A 16,724-nucleotide genomic window follows, 5' to 3' on the forward strand; every position below is an offset into this window, starting at 1 on the left:
TTGCCCTCCACCAACTGCTGTTTCAGAGCTCGCCGTATTGCCCTCCACCATCTGCTGTTTCCAGAGCTCGCCGTATTGCCCTCCACCATCTGCTGTTTCCAGAGCTCGCCGTATTGCCCTCCACTAACTGCTGTTTCCAGAGCTCGCCGTATTGCCCTCCACCAACTGCTGTTTCCAGAGCTCGCCGTGTTGCCCTCCACTAACTGCTGTTTTCAGAGCTCGCCGTATTGCCCTCCACTAACTGCTGTTTCCAGAGCTTGCCGTATTGCCCTTCATCAAACTGCTGTTTCCAGAGCTCGCCGTATTGCCCTTCACCAACTGCTGTTTCCAAAGCTCACCGTGGGTTTAGGATGTGATTCAGATCTGGGTTTGTTGTCCTAATGGAAGACCCACAACCTTCAATAGAGACCCAGTTTTTGGACACTGTGCACATGTTCAAGCCCCTATGTACCAGAGGCAGCAGAGCAACACCACAGCATTATCGAAACTCCCCCATTTTTGATTGTAGGGAGGGTGTAATTTTCACTGAATGCTTCATTTGGTTGTCAGTAAACAGCGCTGATCTGTAATGCCAAAAAAGATCAAATGTTGTTTCATTGATCCACAGAACATTTCCCCAGGAATTAGTACTATTTACTAGGGTTTATGAAACATTCTATCAGGCTTTCTGTTGTCTTCTTCAGCAGTGGGGTCTTCCTATGTTTACCAACATGTGTGTATGTGATGGTGTGTGTGTGTGTGTGTGTGTGTGTGTGTGTGTGTGTGTGTGTGTGTGTGGTGTGTGTGTGTGTGTGTGTGTGTGTGTGTGTGTGTGTGTGTGTGGGTGTGTGGTGTGTAGGGTAACTCTGGTCTAGGATTCAGTATAGCAGGTGGAACAGACAACCCCCACGTTGGAGACGACCCGTCTATCTTCATCACCAAGATCATCCCTGGAGGAGCTGCCGCACAGGACGGAAGACTCAGGTAGATACAGGACTGGAGGTTCAGGTAGATACAGGACAGGAGGCTCAGGTAGATACAGGACTGGAGGTTCAGGTAGATACAGGACAGGAGGGTCAGGTAGATACAGGACTGGAGGTTCAGGTAGATACAGGACGGGAGGGTCAGGTAGATACAGGACTGGAGGGTCAGGTAGATACAGGACGGAAGGCTCAGGTAGATACAGGACAGGAGGGTCAGGTAGATACAGGACGGAAGGCTCAGGTAGATACAGGACTGGAGGGTCAGGTAGACACAGGACGGAAGGCTCAGGTAGATACAGGACTGGAGGCTCAGGTAGACACAGGAGGCTCAGGTAGATACAGGACTGGAGGCTCAGGTAGATACAGGACTGGAGGCTCAGGTAGATACAGGACGGAAGGCTCAGGTAGATACAGGACGGAAGGCTCAGGTAGATACAGGACGGAAGGCTCAGGTAGATACAGGACGAGAGGCTCAGTTAGATACAGGACGGAAGGCTCAGGTAGATACAGGACGGGAGGGTCAGGTAGATACAGGATGGAAGGCTCAGGTAGATACAGGACGGAAGGCTCAGGTAGACACAGGACAGGAGGGTCAGGTAGTCACAGGACGGAAGGCTCAGGTAGATACAGGACGGAAGGCTCAGGTAGACACAGGACGGGAGGGTCAGGTAGATACAGGACGGAAGGCTCAGGTAGACACAGGATGGAAGACTCAGGTAGATACAGGACGGGAGGCTCAGGTAGTAACAGGACGGAAGACTCAGGTAGATACAGGACGAGAGGCTCAGGTAGATACAGGACGAGAGGCTCAGGTAGATACAGGACGGAAGGCTCAGGTAGATACAGGACAGGAGGGTCAGGTAGACACAGGACGGAAGGCTCAGGTAGACACAGGACAGGAGGCTCAGGTAGACACAGGACTGGAGGGCTCAGGTAGATACAGGACGGAAGGCTCAGGTAGGACAGGACGGAAGGCTCAGGTAGATACAGGACGGAAGGCTCAGGTAGATACAGGACGGAAGGCTCAGGTAGACACAGGACAGGAGGCTCAGGTAGGACGGGAGGGTCAGGTAGACACAGGACGGAAGGCTCAGGTAGATACAGGACTGGAGGCTCAGGTAGATACAGGACGGAAGGCTCAGGTAGATACAGGACGGAAGGCTCAGGTAGACACAGGACAGGAGAGTCAGGTAGATACAGGACAGGAGGGTCAGGTAGGACGGAAGGCTCAGGTAGATACAGGACCGAAGGCTCAGGTAGATACAGGACGGAAGGCTCAGGTAGATACAGGACTGGAGGCTCAGGTAGACACAGGACAGAAGGCTCTGGTAGACACAGGACGGAAGGCTCAGGTAGATACAGGACAGGAGGGTCAGGTAGACACAGGACTGAAGGCTCAGGTAGACACAGGACGGAAGGCTCAGGTAGACACAGGACGGAAGGCTCAGGTAGATACAGGACGGAAGGCTCAGGTAGACACAGGACGGAAGGCTCAGGTAGACACAGGACGGAAGGCTCAGGTAGACACAGGACGGAAGGCTCAGGTAGATACAGGACGGGAGGGTCAGGTAGATACAGGACGGGAGGGTCAGGTAGATACAGGACAGGAGGCTCAGGTAGATACAGGACGGAAGGCTCAGGTAGATACAGGACGGAAGGCTCAGGTAGTTACAGAACTGGAGGCTCAGGTAGACACAGGACAGGAGGGTCAGGTACATACAGGACGGGAGGGTCAGGTAGACACAGGACGGAAGGCTCAGGTAGATACAGGACAGAAGGCTCAGGTAGATACAGGAAAGGAGGGTCAGGTAGACACAGGACGGAAGACTCAGGTAGATACAGGACTGGAGGCTCAGGTAGACACAGGACAGGAGGCTCAGGTAGATACAGGACGGAAGACTCAGATAGATACAGGACGGGAGGCTCAGGTAGATACAGAACGTAAGGCTCAGGTAGATACAGGACGGGAGGGTCAGGTAGATACAGGACGGAAGGCTCAGGTAGATACAGGACAGTAGGCTCAGGTAGATACAGGACGGGAGGCTCAGGTAGATACAGAACGTAAGGCTCAGGTAGATACAGGACAGTAGGCTCAGGTAGATACAGGACGGAAGGCTCAGGTAGATACAGGACAGGAGGGTCAGGTAGACACAGGACAGGAGGGTGAGTTACCGAGACAATGTACTGGGGTACAGGTTAGTCTAGGTAATTTGCACATGTAGGTAGGGTTAAAGTGACTATGCATAAATAATAAACAGCGAGTAGCAGCGGTGTAAAAAGAAAGGGTTGGGGTGGTCAATGTAAATAGTCTGGGTAGTCTTAGATGTTCAGGAGTCTTATGGCTTGGGGGTAGAAGCTGTTTAGAAGCCTCTTGGACCTAGACTTGGCGCTCCGGTACCGCTTGTCGTGTGGTTGCAGAGAGAACAGTCTATGACTTGGATGACTGGAGTCTTTGACAACTTAGAAATGTCCTTGTTTTTGAAAGAAAATAACATTTTTTTGTCCATTAAAATAACATCAAATTGATCAGAAATACAGCGTAGAGAGAGTTGCTCTGTCCAGTGTCTGTGTTCTTTTGCCCATCTTAATCTTTATTTTTATTGGCCAGTCTGAGATATGGCTTTTTCTTTACAACTCTGCCTAGAAGGCCAGCATCCCGGAGTCGCCTCTTCACTGTTGACGTTGAGACTGGTGTTTTGTGGGTACTATTTAATGAAGCTGCCAGTTGAGGACTTGTGAGGCGTCTGTTTCTCAAACTAGACACTCAAATGTACTTGTCCTCAGTTGTGCACCGGGGCCTCCCCCTCCTCTTTCTATTCTGGTCAGAGCCAGTTTGCGCTGTTCTGTGAAGGGAGTAATACACAGCGTTGTTGAAGATCTTCAGTTTCTTGGCAATTTCTCGCATGGAATAGCCTTAATTTCTCAGAACAAGAATAGACTGACGAGTTTCAGAAGAAAGTTCTTTGTTTCTGGCCATTTTGAGCCTGTAGTCACACCCACAAATGCTGATAGGAACACTGAGTTCAGGGGCAGAACGACAGATTTTTACCTTGTCAGCTCGGGGATTTGATCTAGCAACCTTTCGATTACTGGCCCAACGCTCTAACCACTAACCTGCTGGTTACTAGTCCAACGCTCTAACCACTAGGCTACCTGCTGGTTACTAGTCCAATGCTCTAACCACTAGGCAACCTGCTGGTTACTGGCCCAACGCTCTAACCACTAGGACACCTGCTGGTTACTGGTCCAATGCTCTAACCACTAGGCTACCTGCCTCCTCTAACCACTAGGCTACCTGCTGGTTACTAGTCCAACGCTCTAACCACTAGACTGCCTGCTGGTTACTGGCCCAATGCTCTAACCACTAGACTCTAACCACTAGACTCTATCCACTAGGCTACCTGCTGGTTACTAGTCCAATGCTCTAACCACTAGACTCTAACCACTAGGCTACCTGTCGCCCCATCTGATGAGTATCTGATGCCCCAGATACTCATCTAGTCTAAAGAAGACCAGTTTTATTGCTTCTTTAACCAGGACAACAGTTTTCAGCTGTACCAACATAATTGCAAAAAGGTTTTCTATTGATCAATTAGCCTTTTAAAATGATAAACTTGGATTAGCTAACACAACGTGCCATTGGAACACAGGAGTGATGGTTGCTGATAATGGGCCTCTGTACGCCTATGTAGGTATTCCATATTCCAATAAAATCAGCCGTTTCCAGCTACAATAGTCATTTACAACATTAACAATGTCTACACTGTATTTCTGATCAATTCGATGTCATTTTAATGGACGAAATTTTTTTCTTTTCTTTCAAAAACAAGGACATTTCTAAGTGACCCCAAACTTTTGAACGGTAGTGTAGGTGAAAACGGTCCTGGATGGCTGGAAGCTTGGCCCCAGTAATGTACTGGTTCATTCGCACTACCCTCTGTAGCACCTACTGGTCAGATGCCGAGCAGTTGCCATACCAGGCGGGGATGCAAACGTATAGGATGCTCTCGATGGTGCAGCTGTAGAACTTTTGAGGAACTTGGGACCCATGCCAAATCTTTTCAGTCTCTTGAGAGGGAATAGGCTTTGTTGTGCCCTCTTCACAACTGTCTTGGTGTGTTTGGACCATGATAGTTTATTGGTGATGTGGACACTAATGAACTTGAAACTTTCGACCCACTCCACTACAGCCCCGTTGATGTTAATGAAGGCCAGTGATCAGGCCTACCATTGTCGTGTCGTCAGCAAACTTAATGATGGTGTTGGAGTCGGGCTTGGCCATGCAGTTGTGGGTGAACAGGGAGTACAGGAGGGGACTAAGTACATACCCCTGAGGGGCCACGGTGTTGAGGATCAGTGTGGCAGATGTGTTGCTACCTACCCTTACCACCTGGGGGCGGCCCGTCAAGAAGTCCAGCATCCAGTTGCAGAGGGAGGTGTTTAGTCCCCGGTTCCTTAGCTTAGTGATGAGTTTTGAGGGTATTATGGTGTTGAACACTGAGCTGTAGTCAATGAACAGCATTCTCACATAGGTGTTCCTTTTGTCCAGGTGTGAAAGGGCAGTGTAGAGTGGAATAGAGATTGCATCATCTGTGGATCTGTTTGGGCGGTATGCATATTGGAGTGGGTCTAGGGTTTCCAGGATGATGGTGTTGATGTGAGCCATGACCAGCCTTTCAAAGCACTTCATGGGTACCGATGTGAGTACTACAGGGCGGTAATCATTTAGGCAGGTTACCTTCGCATTCTTGGGCACAGGGACTATGGTGGTCTGCTTAAAACATGTTGGTATTACAGACTCAGACAGGGACATGTTGTAAATGTCCGTTTGTTAACAAGAAATTTGTGGAGTGGTTGAAAACGAGTTTTAATGACTCCAACCTAAGTGTATGTGAACTTCCGACTTCAACTGTAGGTGTTACAGACTCGGTCCGGGAGAGGTTGAAAATGTCAGTGAAGACACTTGCCAGTTGGTCAGCGCATGCTCGGAGTACACGTCCTGGTAATGTTGACCTGTTTAAAGGTCTTGCTCACATTGGCTACGGAGAGCATGATCACACAGTCGTCTGGAACAGCTGGTGCTCTCATGGATGATTCAGTGTTGCTTACCTCAAAGCGAGCATAGAAAGCATTTAGCACGTCTGGTAGGCTCGCGTCACTGGGTAGCTCGCAGCTGGATTTCCCTTTGTGGTCAGTAATAGTTTGCAAGCCCTGCCACATCCGACGAGCGTCAGAGCCGGTGTAGTAGGATTCAATCTTAGTCCTGTATTGACGCTTTGCCTGTTTGATGGTTCGTCTGAAGGCATAGCGGGATTTCTTATTAGTGTCCCGCTCCATGAAAGCGGCAGCTCTAGTCTTTACCTTGGTGAGGATGTCGGCTGTAATCCATGGCTTCTGGTTGGGATATGTACGTACGGTCACTGTGGGGACGACGTTGATGAAGTCGGTGACTGATGTGGTGTACTCTTCAATGCCATTGGATGAATCCTAGAACATATTCCAGTCTGTGCTAGCAAAACAGTCCTGTAGCTTAGCATCTGCGTCATCTGACCATTTCCGTTTTGAGCGAGTCACTGGTACATGTGACATGCTGGTAGAAATGAGGTAAAACTGATTTAAGTTTGCCTGCATTAAAGTTCCCCGGCCACTAGGATCGCAGCTTCTGGATGAGCATTTTCTTGTTATGATACAGTTAGATAGATATTTAATATATATATAATGTCTATATTACAGGGTTAATGACAGTGGAGGGTTATATAGATATATAATATGTATTAGGTCTATGTTACAGGGTTAATGACAGTGGAGGGTTATATAGATATATAATATCTATTATGTCTATGTTACAGGGTTAATGACAGTGTAATACTAGTAAATGACGTCGACGTTCGTGAGGTGACACACAGCTTGGCTGTGGAAGCTCTAAAGGAGGCGGGGCCAGTTGTCCGTCTCTACGTCCTCCGGAGGAAGCCACCCATGGAGACCGTGACACAACTCAAACTCATCAAAGGACCTAAAGGTGTGTTTTTTCTCTGACTAAATGCTGTAGGTGTGTTTCAGCAACCCAGAAGTAGGTACACTTGTTTCCATGAAAAGATTGGCAGTTTGTGATCTTGTTCATACAGCTACTTTAATCGGAAAACCTTCCTCCTCCTTCCACCTCCTCTTCCACCTCCTCCTCCTCCTCCTCCCCACTCATCCTCCCTCCTCCCCTTTTCTCCCTCCCTCCTCCACCTCCTCCCCACTCATCCTCCCTCCTCCACCTCCTCCCCACTCATCCTCCCTCCTCCCCTCTTCCTCCCTCCTCTTCCTCCCTCCCTCCTCCCCTCTTCCTCCCTCCCTCCTCTTCCTCCCTCCCTCCCTCCTCCCCTCTTCCTCCTCCTCCTCCTCTTCCTCCCTCCTCTTCCTCTCTCCTCTTCCTAATCTCCCCCTTCCCTTATTCTATGTGTGTGTGTTTCAGGTTTGGGGTTCAGTATAGCAGGTGGACTAGGGAACCAGCATGTACCAGGTGACAACAGTATCTATGTGACTAAGATCATCGAGGGAGGAGCGGCCTGTAAAGATGGACACCTACAGATTGGCGATAAGATACTGGCTGTGAGTGACACGCTCACTGGCACCCTCACTGGCACCCTCACTGACGCTCACTGGCTCGCTCACTAACACGCTCACTGGCACGCTCACTGGCACCCTCACTAGCTCGCTCACGGGCACCCTTACTGGCACCCTCACTGGCACCCTCACTGACACGCTCACTGGCACCCTCACTGGCACCCTCACTGGCACCCTCACTGGCACGCTCACTGGCACGCTCACTGGCACCCTCACTGGCACCCTCACTGGCACCCTCACTGGCACCCTCACTGGCACGCTCACTGGCACCCTCACTGGCACCCTCACTGGCACCCTCACTGGCACGCTCACTGGCACGCTCACTGGCACCCTCACTGGCACCCTCACTGGCACGCTCACTGGCACCCTCACTGGCACCCTCACTGGCACCCTCACTGGCACCCTCACTGGCACCCTCACTGGCACGCTCACTGGCACCCTCACTGTCACCCTCACTGACACCCTCACTGGCACGCTCACTGGCACCCTCACTGGCACCCTCACTGGCACCCTCACTGACACGCTCACTGGCACCCTCACTGGCACCCTCACTGGCACCCTCACTGGCACCCTCACTGGCACGCTCACTGGCACCCTCACTGGCACCCTCACTGACACGCTCACTGGCACGCTCACGGACACACTCACGCTCACGGACACGCTCGATCACACAGATCTGTTTCCATTATGTAGTGAGTAAATATGACAGGAGTTCAGTCGTTGAGTGGTGCCCTCTGCTGGTCCTATGTGGAACTACTGCAGAGCTGGACGCCATGTTTTAACATTACAAATATGAACACTGGCTTTCTGAATGGCAATCTGATCCCAACTGACTATGTCATATCTCTATGTCATATCTCTATGTCATGTCTGACTATGTCATGTCTGACTATGTCATGCATCTACAGTGCATTCGGAAAGTATTCAGACCCCTTGACTTTTTCCACATTTTGTTACGTTACAGACTTATTCTAAAATGGATTTAAAAAAATGGCTCATCAGACTCAATACCCCATAATGACTCAATACCCCATAATGACTCAATAACCCATAATGACTCAATACCCCATAATGACACAATACCCCATAATGACTCAATACCCCATAATGACTCAATACCCATAATGACTCAATACCCCATAACGACACAATACCCCATAACAACTCAATACCCCATAATGACTCAATACCCCATAATGACACAATACCCCATAATGACTCAATACCCCATAATGACTCAATACCCCATAATGACACAATATCCCATAATGACTCCATACCCCATAATGACTCAATACCCCATAATGACTCAATACCCCACAATGACTCAATACCCCATAATGACTCAATACCCCATAATGACACAATACCCCATAATGACTCAATACCCCATAATGACTCAATACCCCATAATGACTCAATACCCCATAATGACTCAATACCCCATACCAACCCATAATGACACAATACCCCATAATGACTCAATACCCCATAATGACTCAATACCCCATAATGACTCAATACCCCATAATGACGCAATACCCCATAATGACTCCATACCCCATAATGACACAATACCCCATAATGACTCAATACCCCATAATGACTCACCCCATAATGACTCAATACCCCATAATGACACTATACCCCATAATGACACTATACCCCATAATGACAAAGAAAAAACTGGTTTGAAGAATTTCTTTCGAATTAACAATAATTTCTGAGCTAGAGGACTCCTGATATCTCCAGGAGTGATTCTAGAGCTAGAGGACTCCTGATATCTCCAGGAGTGATTCTAGAGCCAGAGGACTCCTGATATCTCCAGGAGTAATACTAGAGCTAGAGGACTCCTGATATCTCCAGGAGTGATTCTAGAGGACTCCTGATATCTCCAGGAGTGATTCTAGAGGACTCCTGATATCTCCAGGAGGGGTTATAGAGCTAGAGGACTCCTGATATCTCCAGGAGTGATTCTATAGCTAGAAGACTCCTGATATCTCCAGGAGTGATTCTAGAGGACTCCTGATATCTCCAGGAGTGATTCTAGAGCTAGAGGACTCCTGATATCTCCAGGAGTGATTCTAGAAGACTCCTGATATCTCCAGGAGTGATTCTAGAGGACTCCTGATATCTCCAGGAGTGATTCTAGAGCTAGAGGACTCCTGATATCTCCAGGAGTGATTCTAGAGCTAGAGGACTCCTGATATCTCCAGGAGTGATTCTAGAGGACTCCTGATATCTCCAGGAGTGATTCTAGAGGACTCCTGATATCTCCAGGAGGGGTTATAGAGCTAGAGGACTCCTGATATCTCCAGGAGTGATTCTATAGCTAGAAGACTCCTGATATCTCCAGGAGTGATTCTAGAGGACTCCTGATATCTCCAGGAGTGATTCTAGAGCTAGAGGACTCCTGATATCTCCAGGAGTGATTCTAGAGGACTCCTGATATCTCCAGGAGTGATTCTAGAGGACTCCTGATATCTCCAGGATTCTTCTCTCCTAGGTAATTAGTGTTAGGTCTTCATTCTCCTGGTTTCTCAGCAGCAGCTGTAAGTTGCGGTCGTGTCAGTAGCGGTTTTGTCGCAAAACTAAGTCCGTCGCCGAAACAAGGACGGTTCTGCCGAGATGTTCGAGGAAGGCTCCACACCACTCTCTCGCTTGAGTATCTTACCGGAGTTATTTACAGAATATCTCATTTTTCTCTTTTGTAGTTTTGTCAACTATGTGTGTTTTCTTTACCTGTTCTCACCTCTCCCTGTAGGCTTTACAGACGCTCTCCACCCCTTGGCTGCAACCCTTCTAATTTATTGTACCCTGCGCACACAACCCATGTGGAAGTCTGGGTCTCTGTTAGTGTTTGTAACTGCCGATCTGCAGGTCAAGAACGGCAGGTTCATATCAGTCTATGCTGCCCTTTGACCCTTCAGTTCATATCAGTCTATGCTGCCCTTCAGTCCCTTCAGTTCATCTCAGCCTATGCTGCCCTTTGACCCTGATGGAGACATGGATCACCCCAGAGAACGCTGCTATTTCAGCTGCTCTCTCTTCCTATGACTATGTTTTAGAACATCTGGTAGTCATGGTGGTGGCACAGGTCTACTCATTTCTCCTAACTGGTGATTTTCTCTTTTCTCCTCTCTCACCTGTCCATCTCCTCTCTCACCTGTCCATCTCCTCTCTCATCTGTTCATCTCCTTTCTCACCTGTCCATCTCCTCTCTCACCTGTTCATCTCTTCTCTCACCTGTTCATCTCCTCTCTCACCTGTCCATCTTCTCTCTCACCTGTTCATCTCTTCTCTCACCTGTCCATCTTCTCTCTCACCTGTCCATCTCCTCTCTCACCTGTCCATCTCCTCTCTCACCTGTCCATCTCCTCTCTCACCTGTTCATCTCCTTTCACACCTGTCCATCTCCTCTCTCACCTGTCCATCTCCTCTCTCACCTGTTCATCTCTTCTCTCACCTGTTCATCTCCTCTCTCACCTGTCCATCTTCTCTCTCACCTGTCCATCTCCTCTCTCACCTGTTCATCTCCTTTCACACCTGTCCATCTCCTCTCTCACCTGTCCATCTCCTCTCCCACCTGTCCATCTCCTCATTTGAATTCCATGCTGTCCCTGTTGCTTGTCCACTCAAGCTTAACATTATTGTCATCGATCACCCACCAGGTGCCCTTGAACAGTTCCTCAATAAGCTTGACACCTTAAGAAGCTAATTTGCTGATGATGGCTCAGCGCTGTTCGTACTTGGCGACTTCAACCTCCCGATGTCTGCCTTTGATAAATTTGTTTCCAACTCTCTCTTTCCCCTCCTGGCTTCTTTTGACCTCACCCTTTCACAGCCCCCCCCCCCCCCCCAACTCACAAGGCAGGCAATAGGCTTGACCTCGTCTTTACTAGAGGCTGTTCTACTAATCTCACTGTAACCGCCCTCCAGGTCTCTGTTCTCCTACTAATCTCACTGTAAACCCCCCTCCAGATCTCTGATCACTACTTTGTTTCCTTTCCTGTCTCCCTTTCCTACAACCCTGCCCACTCAGCCCCTACCCAGATGGTCTCTCTCTCTCTAACCACTCAGCCCCTACCCAGATAGTCTCTCTCTCTAACCACTCAGCCCCTACCCAGATGGTCTCTCTCTCTCTAACCACTCAGCCCCTACCCAGATAGTCTCTCTCTCTAACCACTCAGCCCCTACCCAGATGGTCTCTCTCTCTCTCTAACCACTCAGCCCCTACCCAGATGGTCTCTCTCTCTCTAACCACTCAGCCCCTACCCAGATGGTCTCTCTCTCTCTAACCACTCAGCCCTTACCCAGATAGTCTCTCTCTCTAACCACTCAGCCCCTACCCAGATGGTCTCTCTCTCTCTCTCTCTAACCACTCAGCCCCTACCCAGATGGTCTCTCTCTCTCTAACCACTCAGCCCCTACCCAGATAGTCTCTCTCTCTCCCACTACTCTCTCCTCTCCTTCCTATCATCTCTATCTTCTGGTAAATCCTTCTCCCTCCTGTCTCCTGATTCTGCCTCTTCAACCCTCCTCCCTTTTTGCATCCTATGACTCTCACTGTCTTCCGGCCCTCCATTCCTGCTCCGTGGCTGAGTGACTCCTTGTGAGTTTACACAACAGGGCTGTGGGCAGCTGAGTGAAAATGGAGGAGAACTAAACTTCCAGAGGACCTATCATCCTTCCACTCCATCCTCTCTACCTCCTCTTCCTCTGTATCTTCTCTCTACCTTCTCCAGACCATCTCTGGAGACCTTCTCCCATTCCTCACTTCCCTCATCAACTCATCCCTGACCTCTGGCTGCCTCCCCTCTGACTTCAAAATTGCCAGAGTTCATCCCGTCCTCAAGAAACCAACACTCAGCTCATCTGATGTCAAAAACTACAGATCTGTATCCCTTCTTTCTACACAACTACAGACCCTGTATCCCTTCTCTCTACAAAACTACAGACCTGTATCCCTTCTTTCTATAAAACTACAGACCCTGTATCCCTTCTCTCTACAAAACTACAGACCTGTATCCCTTCTCTTTTTTCTTTCCAAAACACTTGAGCGTGCCGTCTCTGATCAACTTTCTCGTTATCTCTCTCAGATCAATCGGTTCACTCATCTGAGAATGCTCTTCTCTGTGTCACAGAGGCTCTCCACACTGCCAAAGCTGACTCTCTCTCCTCTGTTCTCATCCTCCTAGATCTATCCACTGCCTTCGACACCGTAAACAATCAGGTCCTCCTCTCCACCCTCTCAGGGCTGGGCGTCTCAGGCTCTATCAGATCCTCCTCTCAGGGCTGGGCGTCTCAGGCTCTATCAGATCCTCCTCTCCACCCTCTCAGGGCTGGGTGTCTCAGGTTCTATCAGATCCTCCTCTCAGGGCTGGGTGTCTCAGTCTCTATCAGATCCTCCTCTCAGGGCTGGGTGTCTCAGTCTCTATCAGATCCTCCTCTCCACCCTCTCAGGGCTGGGTGTCTCAGGCTCTATCAGATCCTCCTCTCAGGGCTGGGTGTCTCTATCAGATCACCCTCTCAGGGCTGGGTGTCTCAGTCTCTATCAGATCCTCCTCTCCACCCTCTCAGGGCTGGGTGTCTCAGACTCTATCAGATCCTCCTCTCCACCCTCTCAGGGCTGGGTGTCTCAGACTCTATCAGATCCTCCTCTCAGGGCTGGGTGTCTCAGGCTCTATCAGATCCTCCTCTCCACCCTCTCAGGGCTGGGTGTCTCAGACTCTATCAGATCCTCCTCTCAGGGATGGGTGTCTCTATCAGATCCTCCTCTCCACCCTCTCAGGGCTGGGCGTCTCAGTCTCTATCAGATCCTCCTCTCAGGGCTGGGCGTCTCAGACTCTATCAGATCCCCTCTCAGGGCTGGGCGTCTCAGACTCTATCAGATCCTCCTCTCCACCCTCTCAGGGCTGGGTGTCTCAGGCTCTATCAGATCCTCCTCTCAGGGCTGGGTGTCTCAGACTCTATCAGATCCTCCTCTCCACCCTCTCAGGGCTGGGTGTCTCAGACTCTATCAGATCCTCCTCTCAGGGCTGGGTGTCTCAGACTCTATCAGATCCTCCTCTCAGGGCTGGGTGTCTCAGGCTCTATCAGATCCTCCTCTCAGGGCTGGGTGTCTCAGACTCTATCAGATCCTCCTCTCAGGGCTGGGTGTCTCAGGCTCTATCAGATCCTCCTCTCCACCCTCTCAGGGCTGGGTGTCTCAGGCTCTATCAGATACTCCTCTCAGGGCTGGGCGTCTCAGGCTCTGCACACTCCTGGATTGCATCCTACCTGGCAGGAAGCTCCTACCAGGTGACGTGGAGAGGATCTGTGTCCCCACCACGTACTCTCACTACTGATGTCCCCCAGGGATCGGTTCTAGGCCCTCTCCTCTTCTCGCTATACACCAAGTAATTCAGCTCTGTCATATCCTCTCACGGTCTCTCCTATCATTGCTATGCGGATAAATGACATTCAACTACTTTTCTCCTTCCCCTCTTCTGACACCCAGGTGGTGACAGGCATCTCTGTATGCCTGGCAGACATATCAACTTGGATGTCGGCCCACCACCTCAAGCTCAACCTCGACAAGACGGAGCTGGTCTTCCTCACAGGGAAGGCCTGCCCGCTCAAAGACCTCTCCATCACGGTTGACAACTCCACAGGGTCGCCCTCCCAGAGTGCAAAGAACCTTGGCGTGACCCTGGACCCTGTCGTTCTCTGTAAACATCAGAGCAGTGACCCGCTCCTGCAGGTTCATAACCTACAACATCAGGAAGTGATGCAGCTCCTAATCCACTTTTCTTCTCCCTTCTGGACTTCTGCAACTCACTGTTGGCTGTGCTCCCCGCTTGTGCCATCAAACCCCTGTAACTTCTGTTAACCTTCCCAAGTTTTCCCATGACACACTGCTCCTCCACTGGCTTCCAGTTGAAGCTCACATCCGCTACAAGACCATAGTGCTTACCTACAGAACAGCAAGAAGAACTGCCCTTCCCTACATTCAGGCTATCCTCAAACCCTACATGCCTACCCAAGCACTCTTGTTCTGCCACCTCAGGTCTCTTGGTCCTCCCACCTCTACTGGAGGGCAGCTCCTGCTCAGCCCAGTCCAAGCTCTTCTCTGTCCTGGCACCCCAATAGTGGAACCAGCTTCCTCCTGAAGCTAGGACAGCAGAATCCCTGCTCATCTTCCAAAAACATCTGAAACCCTACCTCTTTAAACAGTATCTTAAATAATCCTCCTCTTCACCTCAACTCCCTCCCCCACCATTTTTTTTAAATAAAATTTAAAAAGAACACTTAACCAACACTTGCTCTTGCTCTTGACCCCCCCCCCCCAGCTTTGACTCTACTGAGCTACTTTATTGAGGAAAAGTGCTATGACTGTGATATGTGGTTGTCCCACCTAGCTATCTGGAGATGAATGGACTGACTATGACTGGTCCACCTAGCTATCTGTAGATGAATGTACTGACTATGACTGGTCCACCTAGCTATCTGGAGATGAATGGACTGACTATGACTGGTCCACCTAGCTATCTGGAGATGAATGGACTGACTATGACTGGTCCACCTAGCTATCTGGAGATGAATGGACTGACTATGACTGGACCACCTAGCTATCTGGAGATGAATGGACTGACTATGACTGGTCCACCTAGCTATCTGGAGATGAATGGACTGACTATGACTGGTCCACCTAGCTATCTGGAGATGAATGTACTGACTATGACTGGTCCACCTAGCTATCTGGAGATGAATGGACTGACTATGACTGGTCCACCTAGCTATCTGGAGATGAATGGACTGACTATGACTGGTCCACCTAGCTATCTGGAGATGAATGTACTGACTATGACTGGTCCACCTAGCTATCTGGAGATGAATGTACTGACTATGACTGGTCCACCTAGCTATCTGGAGATGAATGTACTGACCATAACTGGTCCACCTAGCTATCTGGAGATGAATGGACTGACTATGACTGGTCCACGTAGCTATCTGGAGATTAATGTACTGACTATGACTGGACCACCTAGCTATCTGGAGATGAATGTACTGACTATGACTGGTCCACCTACCTATCTGGAGATGAATGTACTGACTATGACTGGTCCACCTAGCTATCTGGAGATGAATGGACTGACTGTAAGTCTCTCTGGATAAGAGTGTCTGCTAAATGACTAACATGTAAATGTAAACACACACACACAACACACTGTAAAAAGTAATCAGTTCACTTAATTGGGAGAAGTTTGGAACTGCAAGGACTCTTCCTAGAACTGGCCGCCGGGGGAGATTAGGCTTGGTCAGGGAGGTGACCAAGAACCCAATGGTCAGTCTGACAGAGCTACAGAGTTCCTCTGTGGAGATGGGAGAACCTTCCAGAAGGACAACCATCTCTGCAGCACTCCACCAATCAGGCCTTTATGGTAGAGTGGCCAGACGGAAGCCACTCCTCAGTAAAAGGCACATGACAGCCCGCTTGGAGTTTGCTAAAAGGCACCTAAAGGACTCTGAGACCATGAGAAACAAGATTCTCTGGTCGGATGAAACCAAGATTGAACTCTTTGGCCTGAATGCCAAGCGTCACTGTTTTTCAGTGGCAAGGACTGGGAGACTAGTCAGGATCAAGAGAAAGATGAACAGAGCAAAGTACAGAGAGATCATTGATGAAAACCTGCTCCAGAGCGCTCAGGACCTCAGACTGGGGTGAAGTTTCACCTTCCAACAGGACAACGACCCTAAGCACACAGACAAGACAATGCAGGAGTGGCTTCGGGACAAGTCTCTGAATGTCCTTGAGTGGCCCAGCCAGAGCCCAAACTTGAACTTGATCAAACAAGAAGACTAGAAGCTGTAATCGCTGCCAACGGTGCTTCAACAAAGTACTGAGTAAAGGGTCTGAATACTTATGTAAATGTAATATTGCATTTTTTTTTATATACATTTGCAAAATAAAAAATACGCGTTTTTTTTGCATTGTCATTATGGGGTATTGTGATCGATGACGAGAATTCCATTTTAGAACGTAACAAAATGTGGAAAAAGTCATGGGGTCTGAATACTTTCCGAAAGCACTGTATGTCATGTATCTATGTCATGTATCTATGTCATGTACAGTTTCTATGTGATGTCTGACTATGTCTCTATGTCATG

At 49.3% G+C, this 16,724-nt stretch overlaps 1 protein-coding gene across 4 annotated transcripts in view; it reads left to right on the forward strand.

Moving 5' to 3' along the window:
- Nucleotides 1-838: 838 nt before the first annotated feature.
- Nucleotides 839-16,724, forward strand: part of LOC115185814 (disks large homolog 4) — a gene marked incomplete at its 5' end in the record, with an annotated part of 46,029 nt that continues 30,143 nt past the window's right edge. For all 4 annotated transcript variants that reach the window (XM_029745829.1, XM_029745831.1, XM_029745830.1 and 1 more), the window contains 3 exon segments: nucleotides 839-963; nucleotides 6,812-6,981; nucleotides 7,423-7,559. In XM_029745829.1, the coding sequence (XP_029601689.1) occupies nucleotides 839-963; nucleotides 6,812-6,981; nucleotides 7,423-7,559 (432 nt within the window).

Source organism: Salmo trutta, unplaced genomic scaffold, assembly GCF_901001165.1.
Source record: "Salmo trutta unplaced genomic scaffold, fSalTru1.1, whole genome shotgun sequence".
Taxonomy (NCBI): domain Eukaryota; kingdom Metazoa; phylum Chordata; class Actinopteri; order Salmoniformes; family Salmonidae; genus Salmo; species Salmo trutta.